The sequence below is a fragment of the Protopterus annectens genome, chromosome 7.part0 (genome assembly GCF_019279795.1).
Source record: "Protopterus annectens isolate FY-2018-M chromosome 7.part0, PAN1.0, whole genome shotgun sequence".
Taxonomy (NCBI): Eukaryota; Metazoa; Chordata; order Ceratodontiformes; family Protopteridae; genus Protopterus; species Protopterus annectens.
This window is the reverse complement of record NC_056739.1, coordinates 1580069222-1580090980: the sequence shown is the minus strand read 5'-3', so window position 1 is coordinate 1580090980 and position 21759 is coordinate 1580069222. Positions and strand designations below refer to the sequence as shown.

The 21759-nt window shown below is 44.2% G+C and overlaps 1 protein-coding gene across 2 annotated transcripts in view; it reads left to right on the top strand.

The window, feature by feature from the left end:
* The window catches only part of FAM120A (family with sequence similarity 120A), a 3065969-nt gene that overhangs the window by 2806721 nt on the left and 237489 nt on the right, over positions 1-21759 (top strand). For both annotated transcript variants that reach the window (XM_044078130.1, XM_044078129.1), the window contains one exon: positions 18278-18416. In XM_044078130.1, the coding sequence (XP_043934065.1) occupies positions 18278-18416 (139 nt within the window). The remainder of the gene's footprint in view (positions 1-18277; positions 18417-21759) is intronic.

Here is a 21759-nt window from a genome sequence, read left to right as displayed (position 1 = left end):
CCACAATAAACGAAAGGAAAAAAACAACTGGCACCCTCTCAAAAGATAACATTCATTGGTGCTAGCTTGCATACAACTGCCCAGATGGCTTACCTCATGCCAGACAATCAAAGGCAACTGACTACTTACTTCAAACTGATGGCAACAAAAACCCAGTCTTCTGCCAGACAAATTCTGCAGGCTCTGGGCTTCATGGCATCCTGCATCCTACTAATTCCATATGCAAGACTGCATATGAGGAAACTTCAGTGGCACGTAAAATGTTTATGGAGTCAACATTCACACAGTCTGGAAACAATGATTCCTCTCATCCCCTGCCTGCAACAGGAGTTCCTATGGTGGGCAAAGGCCTGTCACCAAAACATGGGACGGCCCTTCACTCTACCCCCTGCCAGCCAAACCTTAACAACAGACTCATCAGATTATGCGTAGGGGTCCCACATGACAGGAAGATGCATTCAGGGCATATGGGCACCAAATCAAACGCATCTACATATCAACCAGAAAGAGATGCTAGCTATTCAAAATGCCCTAACAGCCTTCAAGGATTTACGTTATCCAGGACAACTACTGATAGACGGACAACACCACAGTCGTGGTATATAAACAAGCAAGGGGGCATACACTCATACCCCCTTTGCAGATTAGCCATGGCACTGTAGCTTTGACCTGCCAAATAAATCTTCAAGCTCAATTCCTGCCAGGAAAACAGGACACTCTGACAGACGATTTAAGCAGAAACCTTATGGATCCTCACAAGTGGAAACTAAATCCACAAGTTTTCAGCATGATAACAGAGAAATGGGGGAGCCCAGACATAGACCTATTTGCCTGTCCTCAGAATTATCAACTGAAAAGATTCTGCACAAGGACTTATCACAGACAAGCATGGAAAGTGGACGCCCTATCCTTCAGTTGGAAAAACCTATCAGTTTACGCCTTTCCTCCTCTGCCTCTTCTTCCCAGGGCCCTACTAAAAGTCAGACAGGAGAAGCCAAAGATGGTATTAATTGCCCTGGACTGGTCCCGCCAATACTGGTACCCAATCCTAAGGAACTTGTCTCAGTATCCAGCTTGGACCTTGCCTCAAAAACCACAACTACTGTCCCAGCAAAACAATCAGATCCTGCACAATCAACTACAGATCCTGAACCTGGCAGCATGGCTAATCCTGTAATGATACAGATGACACCTCTCAGTAAAGCTGTGATGGATATCATTTTGGAAGCCAGAAGGCCTAGTACTAGAAAATCTTATGCTGACAAATGGAAGATATTCTGTGCTTGGAATCAAGCACAAGGAACTGATACAGCAGAACCACATGTTCCTCAGATGTTACAGTACTTAACTGAGATGCTTGACAAAGGCCTATCTTTTTCATCAATTAAAATCCATGCCTCTGCCATTTCGGCTCATTACAGTACTGAGCCAGCAATCTTTTCTCATCCTTTACTAAAGCAGTATCTTAGAGGATCCAAAAATTTAAGGCCTCCTAGAAGATCACCATTACTTGCATGGGACCTCAGTTATGTGTTGGAAAAGCTCACCCTGCTTCCATTTGAACCAGCTGCTACTGCTGATATAAAGTTCTTATCATGGAAGACAGCTCTAGCAGATACTTCAGCAAGGAGAGTTTCAGAGCTACAGGCCCTCATGGCTGTAGAGCCTTTTATCATATTTTACCCAGGCAGGGTGTCTCTGAGGACAAATCCTACTTTTATGCCTAAGGTAGTTTCCAGTGTGGCTCTTAACCAAACAATTCATCTGCCAACTTTTTATCCAAATCCGCAGAACAAAGGGGAGAGAATTCTGCATTCCTTGGATGTACACAGACAGTTAAGATTCTACTTGAGCAGGACTAAAGCTCTAAGAAAAACTGAGCAATTACTAGTGTCATATGCTGCAGGATCAGAAGGAAAGGCTATTTCAAAGCAGACAATTTCAAAGTGGATAAGCCATTGCATTCGTTTCTGCTACTTACACCATGGCAAACCTGTGCCCAAGGGCATTAGGTCTCACTCCACCAGGGCTGCAGCTACTTCAGCAGCCTTTCTCAGAGGACTACCAACCAAGGACATTCTAGAGGCTGCTACTTGGAGTTCTGTTCACACCTTTACAAAGCATTACCATTTATAGGTTCATAGGTTCATAGGTTCATACTAGGCTATCTGCCCAAGGGCATTTACAAGCCTAGCCCATAGTTTTGTGGCTTACGCCACCCCTTTAGTATGGGGAACTATACCCATTATTTTGCTGTGCCTCTGTCGAGCAGTGACACTGAGGTAATCCCTGGGGTATATCTGCGATCTCCCATCCATTGGTCAAGATTTCTCTTGAACAAGGCCAGCGAGGTGCTCTGCCTCACATATACCGGGATTTTGTTCCACAGCATAGGGAGTCTTTGGGTGATGAATCTATCCCTCCAGCACGTCCTATTAATAGCCGTGTCTGCCTCTCTACTCTAAGTCCAGGGCAGGCTTTGGCGCTGCAGGGCCTTATAGCCTCACCTAATGCTATTTAGCTCCAGCCTCCCAACCATAGCTTTGGGATTCTACCCAAATGTAATGACTGCAACAGTGAAACACGAAGAACATAGTACAGTTGTGTACACTTGCCATAAATGTAGCTGTTCGAGTGTATTCATTGTTGCAGTCCAGGTTACCCTCCCGCCATCCCCCTGTCTTTCTACAGTTTATCTTTCCTTCTCTACAACCAATGTGGTGTATTTGCTTGCAGTTGAAGGTAAAGTTTATATTTATGCATGTGTGTGTGTGTGTGTGTGTATATATATATATATATATATATTTAAAATATTTCTACCTTTTTGGGGGCAACTGACATCGGTGGCAAGAAAAACTAAAGAAAATGGCGTCAGCTGCATGATGTTCTTCATCCCACATTGCTGCAGTCCTAACACTTGGGTAGTCCGCTGTCCCAGTCGGCCCGAATACCAAAGTATATGGCTGACGTCGGTCAAGGCGCATTAGTCTGACGTCAGGACGTCAGGGTACAAATGCGCATGACCGACGTCATATCCTCAGTCTTTTTGCGCATGGTCCGATGCAGAAGCAGTTTTATGAGTGCAGGTTGGCGTTCTGAAATTTTCTGAAGTCGGAGTTTCAGACCGAATCAAAGTTGGCTAAGTACCCGTTAGAATATTTTGTTTTTTCTTGCCTCAGTATTTAACCGGATGTCAGAAAAAGTGAATAACTGTATTTCTTGTGGGAAACAGATACCTCATAGGGATTACCATACCTTGTGTATACCTTGCTTAGGGCCTGAGCACGACGTTGTTGGGTGTCGCTCTTCTGCTAGATTTAACAAACGCACTATAAAGAGAAGATTAGACTGTGCCAGGTTAGTTTTTGGGAAGCGTTGTAATTATAAAATGCCGTCGGATGCTCCGGCCGCTTCAAAAGCGCAAGGACAAAGCAGCAAAGCCTAGGTTGGAAGAACCATCAGTCCCGGACGTCGGTTCTTTAGAAGGCTCGGTGGAGCCGGTGGTTCTGCCAGAAGTTAATTTGGAGTCTCAGGGAGAGACTTTACTGTTACAGGATGTGTCCTCTCAGGAGGTAGGCCAGGCTGAAGGGGCTTCTCAGGTGGCTGTTCTCCCCTCCCTTCCTAAGGTGGTCAGGCCCTCCCCTTCTGTTTCCAAGGCTTCTTTGAGAGGCAGGCCGGGTTTAAGTTCAGTGGGTGCCTCTCCTAGTTCTTCAGGATCTTTGCCTAAGAAACATATGCTTAAAATGGCAGAAGATTTGATTACTATGATTAGAGGTTCTATGCCCCCTCCTGATAAGAGGCCTAGGGTGGAACCTGAGCTTGAGAGTTTTGAGCAGTGTTCGGAGGCTTCTGAGTCTTTGGCTGAAGACTTGCAGGAGTTTCCTCCTTATTCTGATTCTGATGTAGATGATTCTACTCCTTCAGCTTCTCCTCCTGAGGATTTTTCTTTTTCAGAGACTCTTCATTCCATGAGGGAGCATTTTAAATGGGAAGGTCAGGATTTATCTGATTCCAGGAAGAGGCTTAGGGAATTTTTGTTTTTACCCCAACATAGGCCTTTAGCTATACCTCCTGTTCTGGATGTGGTGGAAGATGTTTTTGCAGAGGCTTCCCTGAACCCTGATTCTTTGCCTCCTGCCCCAGTTAAACCGGATAGGTATTATAGGGTGCCTGAAGCTGATAACAATTGGCTTAATGTCTGGTGTCATTCAAAGGGGATCCAGTGTCTGTCTGCCTGGGATGACATGCTTGACAAGCCACGCTGCTTCGCAAGGGACGGCTTGCACCTGTCACCCCTGGGATTCCGGATATTGGCTAAGGCTCTTGCCACCCCCATAGTGCCTTTTTTAGGCAAGGCTCAAATTCTAAACCTACCACCCTAGAAAACAAAAATGGGAAGAAATTGAGGGTAATGCTGCTCAATGCCAGAAGTCTAAATCTCAAAATGCACGCACTCGAGGCCCTTCTCAGTATGGAGAACATCGATGTCTGCTGTAACTGAAACCTGGTTCAAGGCTCCTGAGAGCACCCCTGCACTATTAGGTTTTACCTCATATCATGCGTTCCGGCCCAAAACCCGGACCACTCCACAAAAGGAGGGGTGTATCCATATTCATAAAGGATACTCACACCTCCAGGTTGGTGGCAACGCATGAAGCCGGAAACCATCCAGGTGCAACTAACCATAGGCAAAACTGCTCTACAAATTGTAGCATGCTACAGGCCACCCTCTCAAACTCAGGAACCCCACACAGCCTTCCTGAAGACACTGGAGGGTATAAATGTATCTCCAAACACCATCATATTGGGTGACTTCAACTACCGAATATAGACTGGGAACATTACTCAAGCCCTAACTTTCTAGCCCAACGGTTCCTGGAGTTCATAAATTCAAATGCCATGGAACAGCTAGTCACTGTTCCCACGAGAGGAGAAAATATACTAGATCTCATTGTCACAAACATGGGGACAAAATGCTCCACACGAAGTATATCCCTCATTGGTGAGATCTGATCATAAACTAATCTCACTGGAAATCCACATCCCGCCCCCACCCCAAACAAAAAAGACCATAGTGAAGAACTTCTCTAAAGCAAACTTCACACTACTCAAGGCTGGTGTGGTATCCTTCAAGGCCCCTGAGTCAGAGGAAACCACAACCCAAGCTGCGGAAGCCCTTACAAATGCCTTCTATGAACACCTCCAGGACTGCATGGATCAGGCAATCCCAAATAAAACCAAGACTCTTTCCACAAAGGGCAAGCCCAATCTGGTGGAGCCCAGCCATTAACAAACTTTACAATAAGAGGAGAAAGCTATTACATGATAGAACAAAATCCATAAAAGGAAGTCACCCCTGATCATTATTAGTAAAAAAATACGAGCACTCATAAAATCAACTAAGGCCAATTTTGAGAGAAAAATTGCCATGGATTCAAAGGACAATCATAAGGCCTTTTTCAGCTATGTTAGGAACCTGGGTGGAAACTCACAGATATGCTCAGAATTAGTCCAAAATGATACAAAAATCACTGAACCCACAGACATTGCCAACATACTGGCAGACAGGTTCAGTGCAAACTTCACCCCTCTCCCCCTAAAGGAGAGATAACTATCCCAGCCAGTGTAGCCTCCCGGACATCTCAAATGCAGGTGAAAGCTGCTCTCTAAAGCTAAAAACACAGCATCAATGGGACCGGATGGTGTCCCCGCTGTGTGCTACGAGCTAAATGAGGAATTAAACCCGCACAAGGCAGCTGTTTAATCTCAGCCGTACCACAGGATACGTGCCCAAGGAGTGGCGTACGGCAACTGTGGTCCCACTCCAGAGAGGTGGCGCCTCACGGACCCTGGTAATTACGCCCATAAGCTTAACAAGTCTAGTCTGCAAAGCTATGGAGAGGATCGTAATGGAGCTCATAAACAAAGATATAGGGGACTTGCAGACATTGGACCCGACCCAGTTTGGCTTTGTCAAGGGAAGATCATGCCTTTTGAACTTGGTCGACTTCTTGAAATAGTCACCAAGGCCATTGATGAGGAAAGGCAGTCCATACAGCCTACCTTGACCTTGCAAGGCTTCGACACAATACCCCACTCTGGTATTGTAGAAAAACTTACCAGCTTAAATGTAAACCCATATGTCACAAGATGGGTTGCAAACTGGCTTAAGGACAGAACCCACAGGGTTAGAGTTGCTGGCTGTGTCAGACTCCAAGCCGGTCACAAGTGGTGTCCCACAGGGCTCGGTCCTTGGCCCCTATTGTTTGGCATCTACTTCTCAGAAGTACAGGCCAACATGGGAGGACTTTGGCTGACAAAGTTTGCAGATGACTGCAAACTGGCCATAGTGGAAAGTGCATCGGACACGGATATCCTTCAGAAGGGACTCACGGAAACAGATAGCTGGTGCCAGAGCCATGGCCTGAAGTTAAACGCCAAAAATGTATAGTCATACCCTTCGGGAAAAACAAGGTAACCCCAAGCTACCATATAGGTGGCAATCCACTAAGCACAGAAGAGGTTATCAGGGACCTGGGGACCCAGGTTGACAGTGGCCTTTCTTTGGCACTCACATTGCTAAAGTGGTTAGAAAGACCTTCTACATTGCCCACCTGATCATGAAGGGATTCACATCCAGATCTAGTGAGGTTATTGTTCCCCTGTACTCTTCACTTATCAGACCAATGATCGAGTACAATGCCCCATTCGGGATGTATCTCACCCGACATCTGCAGCAATTGGAGAGACCCCAAAAGTTCCTCACCAAAAGGATAAAGGGACTCCAAAATCTGTCATATGCTGCCAGATTGAAGAAACTCCAGCTCTATTCAGTCGCATACCATCTGCTCAGAGGTGACATGTGCCTGACATACAAGACCATGTCCAACCGAATTAATGGACATGCTCCACCTCAAAAATCCAAATCCACCAAAACCACTAGAGCAAGCGACTTAAACCTTAGCACGGATATAAATAGGACGTGCTGGAGGGATAGATTTATCACTCAGAGACTCCCTATGCTGTGGAATAAAATCCCGGTCCATGTGAGGCAGAGCACCTCGCTGACTCTGTTCAAGAGAAATCTAGACCTGTGGATGGGAGATCGTAGGTTTACCCCGGGAATCATCTCTGGGTCACTGCTGGACAGAGGCACAACAAACTAATGGGCACAGTATTTTTTCATATAAGGGGTGGCGTAAGCCACAATAATTTGGGCTAGGCTTATAAATGCCTTAGGGCAGATAGCCTAGTATAAACCTATGAACCTATGAACCTATAAGTATCTTTTTAAGAGTCCTAGGGCAGACCCAGACACTGTTTCTCAGGGGCCTAAAGGTGTTAAGGCTTCTGTTGTTAAAAATCCTGTTCCTCCTGATAAAGAGGCAAGGGCTTTGGATAGATGGGGAAAGAAGGTGTATACTTCTTCCACTTTAGCCATGAGGGCTTTGAATTGCCAGTTCCACATGTTAAAATATCAAAATTATCTCCTTTCACAATTGAAGTCTAAGGTGGATGCTCTGGCGGAAGGTATTGAGTGTAAAGAGTTGCAGGATTTAGTTCATGTGTCTGAACAGGTGGGTAAGCATTCCTTGCAATGTGGTTTTGATGCTGTGCAGGCCTCTTGAGGGTGGCTGCCACTGGTTCTGTTCTTCAGGCACGCCTGGCTGAGGGATCAGAATTTAGCTGAGCATGTTAAGACAAGGATTTTGGATGCTCCGTTAGTCTGATGTGTTGTTTGGTTCGCCTGTGGAAGCAGTTTTAAAGAAAATGGAGGACAAGGCTAAGTCTATGCAGACTGTTAAAGATTTTTGCAGGTTCAGCCTCCAAGTTTAGTAGAAATTGGCCTACTAAGGGATGGACATATCCTTCTTATGATTCCCAGTCTAGGGGTAGGTCTAGACGTGGTAGGGGCAGAGCTCAAGGTTCTTTTAGGCCTAGAACAGGGAGTTCACCTGCTCAGTCTTCTGGTGAGGGCAGGGGTCAGCCCTTTCGTAAACAGACCCAATGACCTGCCTTTTCAGCTGCCAGTGCTTTCTCGTCTGGCAGCACCTTTGGGAGGAAGGCTGGCACTTTTCAAAGAAAATTGGAGTTTAATTACCCAGGACAGATGGGTATTGGATATCATTCACCACGGTTACAGGTTTTATTTCCATACCTTGCCTCCTTTCAAAGGCATGCCAGACATTCCTCCTCTACAAAGAAAAGAGGCTCACAAGCAAATTTCTCTGTTACTCCAAATAGGGGCCATTCAGCCGTGCCAGAAAGAGGCCTAGGATTTTATTCTCGCCTGTTCCTAGTTCCAAAAAAGGGGAACACGTGGAGACCAATTTTGGATTTATCTATCCTCAACACTTATCTGGACATTCCCAAGTTCAAAATGTTGACGTTACAACAGCTTTTACCTCTGCTGGGCAAAGATCACTGGATGGTAACTTTAGATCTCAAGGAGGCTTACCTTCATGTGCCTATCAGACTAAGTTGCAGGAAGTATCTGCGTTTTCGAGCTGGGAATTCCCATTATCAGTTCTCTGCATTGCCCTTTGGCTTATCTACTGCCCAGAGTATTCACAAAAGTTCTGGCTCCAGTGATAGCTTACTTCAGGCTAAAAGGAATACAAATCTATCCTTACTTGGACGACTGCCTGATTCTGGCTCAAGAAAAGGAAGACCTTTTACAGCATTTGGAATATGTGATAGCAGTGCTAAGATGCCTGGGGTATTCTGTGAACGAAATAAAGTCCAGTCTAGTACCCTCTCAAGACATGTGCTTTCTGGGTGTGAGACTGAATACAGCAACCCAGATGGCCTTTTAACCCCGGACAAACAAAAGAATCTTTCCCTTTACTTCCATCAACTATCTCTTCAGTCCGGGCTGACTGCAAGGACAGTCCTTCAAGCCTTAGGGTTCATGGCATCTTGTATTCTGGTGCTTCCCAATGCCAAACTGCATATGAGGAAGCTGCAATGGTATCTCAAAAATGTATGGACACAGCACTGCCAGGATTTGGACACTGTCATTCAAATAATACCTTGCATTCAAAAGGAATTTTGTGGTGGGCTCAGGAATGTCACCTAAACAAGGGACTCTCTGTGACCCGGCCAGAGGCGAGTCAGATTCTAACGACAGATGCCTCAGACATAGCTTGGGGAGCTCATCTGAATGGAAAGTGGATACAAGACAAGTGGCCTGCCAGACTACAGCATCTACATATCAACATGAAGGAGATGTTAGCAGTCCAGTTTGCATTAATGGCTTTCAAGGAGTTACTTCTTCCAGGGTAGGTGTTGATTCTAACAGACAACACAACTGTCATGTGGTACATCAACAAACAAGGGGGAACACATTCTTATCCTCTATGCAGGCAAGCAATGATTTTGTGGGAGACTGCTCAGCTTGCAACTAACTCTTCAGGCAAGGTTTCTGCCGGGAGCACAGAACTCCTTAGCAGATGTGTTAAGCAGGCAAATCATGGATCCCCACGAGTGGAAACTGGATCTTCATGTATTTCAAATTGACAGTGTCATGGGGAACTCCAGACATAGATCTGTTCGCTTCTCCACTAAACCACCAGCTGCCAAAGTTTTGCACGAAAAGGTTTCATCACACAGCTTGGAAAGTGGATGCTCTTTCTTTCAGTTGGAAAAATCTTCATGTGTATGCCTTTCCACCTCTGCCTCTTCTCCCAAAGGTACTCCTAAAGGTCAGACAAGACAAGCCAAGGATGATTTTAATAGCTCCAGATTGGCCTCGGCAACACTGGTACCCATTACTGAGGAGTCTGGTAAGGAAGCCTCCATGGCCTTTACCTTTGATTCCACACCTATTGTCTCAGAGGGACGGTCATCTACTCAATGTCAAGCTTCACTCTCTTCATCTAACAGCCTGGCATATTCTGTTTTGAAACACAGCAGGTCTCAACTTCCTCAACAAGTTTTGAATGTGATTATGGAAGCCAGAAGACCTAGTACAAGGAAAGTGTCCGCAGAAAAATGGAAGAGATTTTTATTTTGGAGTGCAGCAAAGGATTTGGAGGTTTCTGAGCCTAATTTGAGTGTGGCTCTTCAATATCTTACTGAGTTATTGGACAAAGGTTTGTCTTTCTCTTCCATTAAGATTCATGCTGCAGCAATTTCAGCTCACTATGATTGTGACCCACCATTGTTTTCTCATCCTTTGTTCAAGCAATTTCTTAGTGGGGCAAAGAATATAAGACCCCCACGTAGAGCTCCTACTCCTGCTTGGGATCTCAATTTTGTGTTGGAGAAACTTACTCTACAACCTTTTGAGCCTGCGGCTACTGCTGAATTGAAATACTTGTCATGGAAGACTGCTTTTTTGTTGGCCATTACTTCTGCAAGAAGGGTTTCTGAATTGCAGGCCCTTATGGCGGTTGAGCCTTTTTTGATTTTCCATAAGGATAGGGTATCATTACGTACTAATCCTTCCTTTATGCCTAAGGTGGTTTCTACTGTGTCTTTAAACCAAACTATTCATTTGCCTACTTTTTATGCAGATCCCCAAAATAAGGGGGAAAAGATTTTGCACACTTTAGATGTACACAGGCAGTTGCGTTATTATTTAAGCAGGACTAAGGATTTTAGGCAGTCTCAGCAATTGTTTGTTTCTTTTGCTTTGAGTTCTCAGGGCAAGCCTGTGTCAAAACAAACTATTTCTAAGTGGATTGGGTTTTGCATTGCATTTTGTTATTCCCATCATGGCAAGGAGATTCCAGCTGGGATTAGGCCTCATTCCACTAGGGCTACTGCCACTTCAACAGCATTTCTAAGGGGGGTGGCAACTAAGGATATTTTGGAGGCAGCTACTTGGAGTTCAGTGCATACTTTCTCTAAGCACTACCACCTTCCTCTCTACTCTAAATCTAGGGCTGGTTTTGCCACGGCTATTTTGCAGGGCATGTTGACGGCTCCTGCTTCCTTATGATTTGCCAGCCTCCCTTACCTCTGCTTTGGGATTCTACCCAAGTGTTAGGACTGCAGCAATGTGGGATGAAGAACATAGTACAGTTTTGTACCTACCATAAATGTAGATGTTCGAAGATCCACATTGCTGCAGTCCAATTTACCCTCCCTCCTTCCCCTCTGTGTTTAGGGGTGGTTGTGGGGGTGGGGTTGTACTTTTGTAAATTTGTATATATTGTACATATATTTGGTACAGGAGTGTTTGGTGTTTTTTGGTTTTGGCCTTATCTTTTTAGGGTCTTCTGACATCTGGGGCAAGAAAAGACTGAGGATATGACGTCGGTCATGCGCATTTGTACCCTGACGTCCTGACGTCAGACTAATGTGCCTTGACCGACGTCAGCCATATACTTTGGTATTCGGGCCGACTGGGACAGCGGACTACCCAAGTGTTAGGACTGCAGCAATGTGGATCTTCGAACATCTACATTTATGGTAGGTACAAAACTGTACTTTTTTTTCCCCTGACGACCTGACGTCATGGAAGAGAAGACAGCAACCAACGCAGGACCCAAGACTTTGGAATTCAGGCCGACTGAGGGCAGCCTGCCAGCAGATTACCCAAATGTAATGACTGCAGCAGTGAATACACTCGAACATCTACATTTATGGTAAGTGTACACAACTGTACTTTATGGTAAGATTTTACACAACTATTCTATATTAATTTAAGAACTCCCAGAGCGAGAGAGTATTCTGTATTCTGACTTGAACCCAACAACATCAGCTAGAAGATGTATTCACTACACTTGCCTTACTCTGGAAAGTAAGTTAACTAGAGTACAATAGTTGTTCTTAGATTCATACAGGAATATAGTGAAGTATAGCTTAGATGATGTTCTTAGTGTTTCACTGTTGCAGTCATTACATTTGGGTAATCTGCTGGCATGTTGCCCTCAGTCGGCCAGATTAACAAAGTCTTGGTTTCTGCGTCGGTTGCTGTCCCTTCTTCCAAAACATGCAGCCGATACCATTACATCAGTCTTTCTTGCCGCGCGTTGCCTGAAGCAGAAGCAGTTCGCAAGTGCCAGTCGGCCGAGTCCTGAAATTTTTGTTTTCGAGTTTCAGATCCGAAGTCTTCAACTAAAAGCTAAGTACCCCGTTGGGGAAACTTTTTCTTGCTCCTTACCAATGTCAGTAAAAGTTGTTAATTGCATTACTTGTGGGAAGCAAATACCTCATAAGGATTTTCATTTGTACTGTATTCCTTGCCTAGGCCCTGACCACAACGTGCCTTGCTGTCGGTTTTGTGCTAAATTTAATCAACGCACAATTAAACTTTGGTATATTTTTGCTTCTAAATATTTTGGCTCAAGATTTAACTATCTAGAAATGTCGTCGGTTAGCAATCCGACTACCGGAATACCGAAAATACGCAAAGAAAATGTCAGAGACAGACCGTCGAGGTCCAAAACAGATGCCGCTTCTCCTAAGCCAGTCGCCAGTACTCAGTGAGGTGCTTTCTCAGCCCCTGATACCCACTACTTTTGATTCGCAGGCCTCTATTGAGACCTATTCGGAGTCCGGTATGCCCCGAGGTGCTTTAAGTAGTGAACCCGCGGTTGTCTCTACCTTAGATGGGTCCGGAGCCGCTGTGCAGGCACCGGCTTCTGAGGGTGTTTTCAGGCCTAAAGATTTGTATATTAAACCGACACCATCTTCAAAACTAAGGCTAAAATCTACTTCTATGTCTAAAAAAACAACGCTTGATCCACGTGTACAGGCCCCAATGCCTAAAAATCAAATGATCAAAAATGGCTGAAGATTTAATTACCTTGATCAGGGGTAGCCATCCCCCTCCTGCTAAGAGGCCTAGGCAAGGCACTGACCATGAATCTTCAGATCAGGTTTCTATTTTTTCTGATTCTTCTTCTGAATAGGATTTATCTATACCTACTTATGAGGACTCTGATTCCATCCCTTCTGCTTCTCCCCCTGAGGATTTCTGTTTTGGAGAAACTTTACATACCTTAAGGGAACACTTCCACTGGGAAAGTCAGGATTTCTCTGAATCTAAAAAGAGACTTGGGGATTTTCTTCTTCTTCCTCAGCATAGGCCTTTGGCTATACCTCCTGTTCTAGACATTGTTGATGATGTTTTTTCACAATCCAGTATGACCCCTGATTCTCCACCTCCAGCTCCTAGTAAGTCAGACAGATACTACAGGGTTCCTGACTCCCACAAATTCCTTTTCAAAAACCCTACTGCTGATCCTGAAACCATTTCTCAGGGTCCCAAGGGTGTTAAGGCCTCTACTGCTAAAAATCCTAGCCCTTCTACAGAGATTCCAGGGCACTGGATAGATGGGGTAAGAAGGTTTACACATCTGCAACCTTGGCAATCAGGGCTTTAAACTGTCAATTTCATATGCTTAAATATCAACAGCATGTCATGGGTCTACTTAAACAGAAAATGATGTTGATCTCTGACTGTGTGGAAAATAAAGAGTTGCAGGATTTATTACATTCAGCTGAACAAGTTGGAAAACATACTTTGCAATGTGATTTTGATTCTTTGGAGGCCTCTTGCAGGGCTGCTGTAAGTGGATCTGATAAGAAGGCATGCTTGGCTCAAAGAGCAAAATTGTTGGATGCTCCTTTACAACAGGACAGTCTGTTTGGTAATAAGGCTGAAGAAGTTTTAAAAAAGATGGAAGATAAAGCTACATCTATGCAAACTGTGAAAGATTTCTTACAAGTGCAGCCACCCAGATTTAGTAGGCACTGACCTACTAAGAACTGGTCCTTTCCAGTTCCCTTGAGAGCCGCTCAAGTCAAAACCAGACATTCCAAAGACTCCAGGTTTCAGTCACAAGGAACTTTTAGAACAAAACAAGGGGGTGCCTCCACCTCCAAACCTGGAAGCAACAAGGCACCTCCCTATGGTAAACAGTCTCAGTGACTTTCCTCTACAATCACCAAGCACTTACCTTTTGGCCGCACCTTTGGGGGGAAAGCTGGCACTTCATGCACAAAACTGGCAACTGAATACCCAGGACAAATGGGTTTTAAATATAGTATCCCAGAGATACAGATTTCATTTCCACACATTGCCAATCCCAAACGGATGGCTAGATCTGCCTCCAAATCAGTGGGCAGAGGCCCAGAAACAAGTTCTGTCCCTCATGAATATCGGCGCTGTTCAGCCAGTACCAGAAAAGGAAAAGGGACAAGGTTTCTATTCAAGACTTTTCCTGGTACCCAGAAAAGACAAATGATGTTGTCCACATCTGGACTTACCATTCTAAATACATTTCTGGACATTCCAAAATTCAAGATGCTGACTCTTCAACAGTTACTACCTATGCTAGGCAAAGATGCCTGGTTGGTAACTCTAGACTTAAAAGAGGTTTACCTGCATATCCCAATCAGGGAATCTTGCAGAAGATACATCCACTTCAAAGCAGGCTACTTGCATTACCAGTTCTTTGCACTGCCCTTTGGCTTATCTACTGCGCCCAAGGGTCTTCACAAAGTGCCTGGCACCAGTAATTGCATTTTGCAGGCAAAGAAATATTCAAATTTATCCATACCTGGACAATTGTCTAATTCAGGCAGAAAACAAGGACATGCTTCTAAAGCATCTGGCGTTTGTAAAGAAGGGTTCTAACTTGTCTAAGGTACATCATAAACAAAAAGAAATTACAACTGGTACCCTCTCAAAAGATAACATTCCTGGGTGCAAGCTTAAATACAACTGCCCAGATGGCTTTCCTCACGCCAGACAAACAAAGGCAACTGACTATTTACTTCAAACAGATGGCAACAAAAACCCAGTTATCTGCAAGAAAAATTCTGCAGGCTTTGGGGTTCATGGCTTCCTGCATTCTACTGATTCCATATGCAAGACTGCATATGAGGAAACTACATTGGTACCTAAAAGGTTTATGGAGTCAACATTGTCACAGTCTGGAAACAATGATTCCTCTCATTCCCTGCCTACAACAGGAGTTTCTTTGGTGGGCAGAGACATGTCACCAGAACTTGGGACGGTCTTTCACTCTACCTCCTGCCAGCCAAACCTTAACTACAGATGCATCAGAAGATGCATTCAGGACATATGGACCCCAAAGCAAATGCATCTGCATATCAGCCAGAAAGAGATGTTAGCTGTTCAGAATGCCCTGACAGCCTTCAAGGACTTATTTCTTCCAGGACAACTACTGATAAAGATGGACAACACCACGGTTATGTGGTACATAAACAAGCAGGGGGACACACACTCATACCCCTTTGCAGACTAGCCATGGCATTGTGGGATGCAGCCTTGACTTACCAAGTACATCTTCAAGCTCACTTCCTGCTAGGAAAATGAAATACTCTGGCAGACGACTTGAGCAGAAACCTTAAGGACCCTCACGAGTGGAAACTGGATCCACAAGTCTTCAGCATGATAAAGAAATGGGGGAGTCCTGACATAGATCTATTTGCCTCTCCTCGGAATTATCAACTGGACATTTTCTGTACAAGGACTTATCACAGACAAGCATGGAAAGTGGATGCCCTATCCTTCAGTTGGAAAAACCCATCAGTCTACACCTTTCCTCCTCTGCCTCTTCTTCCCAAGGTCCTACTAAAGGTCAGACAAGAAAAAACAAAAATTATACTAATTGCCCTGGACTGACCCTGCCAACACTGGTATCCAATCCTAAGGAATATGTCTCAATTCCCAGCTTGGTACTTGCCTCAAATACCTCATTTACTGTTTCAGTAAAACAATCAGATCCTGCACAATCCCCTCCAAACACTGAACCTGGCAGCATGGTTGATCATGTAGTTATTCAAACAACACCTCTCAGTAAATCTGTGATACGTGTCGTTTTGGAGGCCAGAAGGCCTAGTACTAGAAAATCTTATGCTGATAAATGGAAGAGATTCTGTGCTTGGAACCAAGCACAAGGAACTGACACAGCAAAGCCAAATATTCCTCAGATTTTACAATACTTGACTGAGATGCTTGACAAAGACCTATCTTTTTCATCTATAAAAATCCATGCCTTTGCCATTTCGGCTCATTACAACACAGAGCCACTGATCTTTTCTCACCCTCTGCTAAAACAGTATATTAGAGGGGCCAAAAATTTAAGGCCTCCCGGATCATCACCAATTCCTGCATGGGACCTCAATTTTGTGTTGGAAAAACTCACCCTGCCTCCATTTGAACCAGCTGCTACTGCAGATATTAAGTTTTTATCATGGAAAACAGCTTTGCTCCTGGCAATCACTTCAGCAAGAAGAGTTTCAGAGCTACAGGCCCTCATGGCTGTGGAGCCTTTTATCATATTTTATCCAGACAGGGTGTCCCTCAGGACCAATCCTTCCTTTATGCCCTAGGTGGCTTCCAGAGTGGCTCTTAACCAAACTATTCATCTGCCAACTTTTTATCCAAATTCACAGAACAAGGGGGAGTGGATTCTGCATTCCTTGGACGTACACAGACAACTAAGATTCTACTTAAGCAGGACCAAAGCTCAAAGAAAATCTGAGCAGCTACTGGTGGCATTTGCTGCAGGATCAGAAGGGAAAGGCGATTTCAAAGCAGACTATTTCAAAGTGGATAAGCCACTGCATTCATTTCTGTTACTTACATCATGGTAAACCGGTGCCCAAGGGCATTAGGTCTCATTCCACCAGGTCTGCATCTACATCAGCAGCTTTTCTCAGAGGGGTACCAACCAAAGACATTCTAGAAGCTGCTACATGGAGTTCTGTTCATACTTTTACAAAGCATTATCATTTGCCTCTCTTCTCTAAGTCCAGGGCAGGCTTTGCCACTGCAGTTTTGCAGGGCCTTATAGCCGCTCCTAATGCTGTTTAGCTCCAGCCTCCCATCCATAGCTTTGGGATTCTACCCAAATGTAATGACTGCAACAGTGAAACACGAAGAACATAGTACAGTTGTGTACACTTACCATAAATGTAGATGTTCGAGTGTATTCACTGTTGCAGTCCGGGTTACCCGCCCGCCATCCCCCTTTTATTCTGGAGCTTCTCTTTCCTTCACTATATTCTACAGCCTTTGTGGTGTATTTGCTTTTAGATGAAGGTAAAGTTTATGTTGTTACATGTATATATAGTTTATATATTTTATATATATTTTTGCTTCCCATTTGGGGGGCACCTGACATTTGGGGCAAGAAAAACTAAAGAAAATGGCATTGTCTGCCTGTTTTATACCCCTGACGACTTGACGTCATGAAAAAAGAGACAGCAACTGACGCAGGACCTAAGACTTTGGAATTCAGGCCGACTGAGGGCAACCTGCCAGCAGATTACCCAAATGTAATGACTGCAACTCGAACATCTACATTTATGGTAAGTGTACACACCTGTACTTTACTTGGCTAGATAACCCAGTAGTTTGGAACACTGTAACCGTGATCAGTAGGCAATCTACTGTTATGACAAGTTCCTACACAAGTGTACTTTCTGGTTGTTAATTCAATGAGCATTAATTAATTTTTTTCTTGCAAAAATCTAAGAAGGCTGCAAGTTCCTAACTAATATTCAGTGAGTCCTTAAAGATGAGATGATTATGAATAAAAAGAGCATATGTCCTTATATTTAGGCATCCTAAGCCCCTAATCACATCCTGTTTTTTGCACCTGGCAGGCATATCACTGTTCAATGTTCATTATCCTCTGTGCAGATGCATCAGTGCCTTTAATAACAGTATCTGTAGTTAACAGTCTCCTGCCTGTATTCTAGTAATGTCTGCTGCTCAGTTATTACAATCTAATCTTCATCACCATTAGTCTTATTAATCTCACTGCCTTCACTACCTACAACTTTATTAGGCAGTACAGTTATAAACTATGTATAAGCAAGGATATTGAAAATGTTATCAGTACATTAAAGTATGTTGTAAGCGATCTGTAAATCTTGTGTAACTTCACATTTTGAATGTACTGTCAAATTGTTTCCTTAATTTATGCATGCAGCATTCTTCATAGATCATTTTGTTAGCCTCACCACTTTAATCACTGCTTTTTGCAGTCGATTTCCAGTGCAAGTCAGTATATAACATTAATATCTGCTTGTTTTTATTTCTTGCTGTAGTTGTGATCGAGTTATTAACCAGTCTGTTGACAAGTCGCTCTTATTTATGAGTCTATAGTTGCTGGTTTGCTTTGAATAGACTAGCAGAGTTTAGAACACCTTGTTGCTTTTTGAGTACCAGCTCAGTATGCTGGAAGACCTAGTACTAACATTTTATCAGAATGTTGCTGATATTCTAGAGTTTGTTAAACACTCCACCACATTGTGTAACAATTTTTTTTAACTGTTTTTGCAGGTGTGCAGCCAATTCCTTCTCAGGGAGGAAAACTTGAAATAGCCGGCACTGTTGTTGGCCAATGGGCAGGGACCAGACGTGGGAGAGGAAGAGGTTTTATCCCTTTGCAGGTTGTTTCAGTTGGAGGACCAAATAGAGGGTAAGTTCAAGCTTTTCCCTGTACAGTATTGATTAATTGACCAAAAAGGCATACTGTGTTTTGAATTGTGTGACAATAATCACAAATCTAGAGTAGTTGTGTCATGCAACTACAGGACAAGAGTCTCCAGTATGGAGTTGCAGTTGACCATCTGTTATCCATTATTAGAGAAAAGGTAAACTGGTATTGACAGCTGTGCAGCTTCTTTGACATACAAACTGCCATATGTTGTCTTGGGTGTCCTTTTAACTCCTGTAGTTTTCATGAAGGCATTTCTTGTTAATGAAACCAGGAGGATAAAGCTAGAGCAGTCAAAGCTTTATATATGGATGTCTATATTGTCTGTCTTTTTTATGCAGACATTAGGATGTTCTTTGTGTTTCACTGTTGCAGTCATCACATTTGGGTTATCTGCCTGCAGGTAGCCCTCAGCCAGCCTGAATACCAGAGTCTTCGGATTTCTGCATCGGATGCTGTCGCTTCTTCCATGTCAAGGGTATAAAACATGCAGCCGACACCATTACATCAGTCATTCTTGCTGTGCGGTGCCCGAAGCAAAAACAGTTCACAAGTGCCAGTCGTCCGTCTCTGAAATTTTCGTTTTTGAGTTTCAGACCTGAAGTCTTCAAAAAAGATAAGTACCTGGTTGGGGATCCTTTTTTCTTGCTCTAACCGATGTCAGTAAAAGTTAGCAATTGTCTTCCTTGTGTAAAGCAAATACCTCACAGAGATTTTCAGTCTTACTGCATCCCCTATTAAGGCCCAGACCACGACGTCCCTTGTTGTCGGTTTTGTGCCTTGTTCAATGTCCAAACTATTCATCGTCAGGCTTTTTTTGTGCCCAAATACTTTCCTGCTCGATCTCTGCACTCCAAAATGGCTTCGTTAAGCCATCCAACTACCGATCTTTTGAAAAAACATAAGGATAAAGACAGAGACAGAACACATAGGTCCAAAACTGCCGACACTTCTGTTAAGCTAGTCGCCAGTCCGCCGGTACTCAGTGAGGCGCTTTCGCAGCCCCTGATACCCACTACTACAGATTCGCAGTCCTCTACTGAGACCCATTCGGAGTCCGGTATGCCGCAAGATGCTTCTTTGACTATGGAACCTGCGGATGTCTCTTCCTTGGATGGGTCCGGAGCCGCTGTGCAGGCACCGGTTTCTGAGGGTGTATTCAGGCCTACAGATATTCTTATTAAACCGACGCCATTGTTTTCATCCAGACGTACCGAATTCCTCAGGCCAAAACCTTGCACTACGCCTAGAAAACCAACGACCAAATCGCAGACTCAGGCCCATATGCCTCAAAAACAAATGCTTCGAATGACTGAAGACCTTATTACCTTAATTAGGGGAAGCCAGCCTTCCCCCTGTAAGAGACCTAGAACTGATTTTCTTTCTGATTCTTCTGATCTGGAATCTGATATCTCTGCTCCTTTTGATTACCAGGATTTGCCCTTATCTACTTATGAGGATTCTGATGCAGAGGATTCAATTCCCTGTGCTTCCCCTCCAGAAGATTTTTCTTTTGGTGAAACCTTGCATACCCCTGGGGAGCATTTCCACTGGGAAAGCCATGACTATTCTGAGTCCAAAAAGAGACTTAGGGAATTCTTACTCCTGCCTCAACACAGGCCTGTAGCTATCCCTCCTGTTCTGGACATTTTAGATGATGCTTTCTTGGAATGTAGCCTTACCTCAGACACTTTGCTTCCAGAAAACCTGACAGGTACTACAGAGCACCTGACTTTCTCAAGTTCCTCTTCAAGAATCTTACTGTGGATCCAGAGACCATTTCTCAAGGACCAAAAGGCATTAAGGCTACTTCTGCCAAAAATCTTTCCCCTGCTGATAGAGATTCTAGAGCCTTAGACAGACGGGGTAAGAAGGTATACACTTCTTTGGCCATTAGGGCTTTTAACTGCCAGTTTCATATGTTAAAAGTATCAGCAGCATATTATGGGACTACTTAAACAGGAAATTATGCTGATTCCTGACTGTGCCGAACACAAAGACTTGCAAGATTTAATGCATTCTGCAGAACAAGTTGGCAAACATACTTTGCAATGTGGTTTTGATGCTTTAGAAGCATCTTGCAGGGCTGCTGTCACTGGGTCTGTACTTAGAAGGCAAGCTTGGCTTAAGGAACAAACCTTGCCAGGTCATGTTAAAGCTAAATTACTGGATGCTCCCTTAAACCAAGACCGCTTTTTTGGCAACAAAGCAGAATTCGTCCTCAACAGGATGGAGGAAAAAGCTAAATCTGTACAAACTGTTAAAGATTTCCTACAAGTACAGCCTCCCAGATCCAGCAGGCATTGGCCTTCAAAGAACTGGTCTTTTCCAGTCCCTTCCAGGCCTTCTCAGTCCAAACCCAGGAGCAGCAGACCACCAAAACTACAGTCTCAGGCTAAGCACAGATCTAAGCAGTGGGGGGCTCCCACTTCCAAAGCAGGGAGTAGTAAGCTACCCCCCTACGGAAAAATGGCACAATGACTTAACCTTAACCCTTCCAAGCCCTGCTCAACTATCTGCTCCCTTAGGAGGAAAGCTCACCCTGCATGCAAAAAACTGGGAACTCATTACCCAAGACAAATGGGTTTTTAACATAGTTTCCCAAGGATACCGATTCCACTTCCACACACTATCAACCCCAAATGGTTGGCCAGACCTCCCCCTAAATCAATGGGCAGAGGCCCAACAGCAGGTTCTCTCTCTTCTCAGTGTCAGGGCTATTCAACCTGTCCCATGAGAACAAAGGGGACAAGGTTTTTATTCAAGACTTTTTCTGGTGTTTAGAAAAGACAACTCCTGGCATCCTATCCTGGACCTCTCTATTCTCAACACCTTTCTGGTGGTTCCAAAATTCAAAATGCTAACTCTTCAACATCTTCTTCCTGTGCTAGCCAAGGATGCCTGTCTGGCAACCGTAGACTTAAAGGAAGCTTACCTGCACATCCCAGTAAGAGGATCCTGCCGGCAATACCTACGTTTCAGGGCGGGCTCCATGCACTTTTAGTTCTTTGCACTTCCCTTTGGCTTATCTGCTGCGCCCAGGGTGTTCACAAAGTGTCTAGCTCCAGTCATTGCATTTTGCAGGCAGAGAAATATTCAAATTTACCCATACTTGGATGATTGTCAGATTCAGGCAGAAAGCCAGGACTTGCTATTACGACACCTGGCATTCGTAAAAAAAACTTCTTACGTCACTGGGGTACACCATCAACGAAAATAAATCTCACCTAGTACCCTGCCAACAGATTGTATTCCTGGGAGCAAGCTTGAACACAACTTCCCAGATGGCATTCCTTCCTCCGGAGAAACAAGTTTATTTGACAAC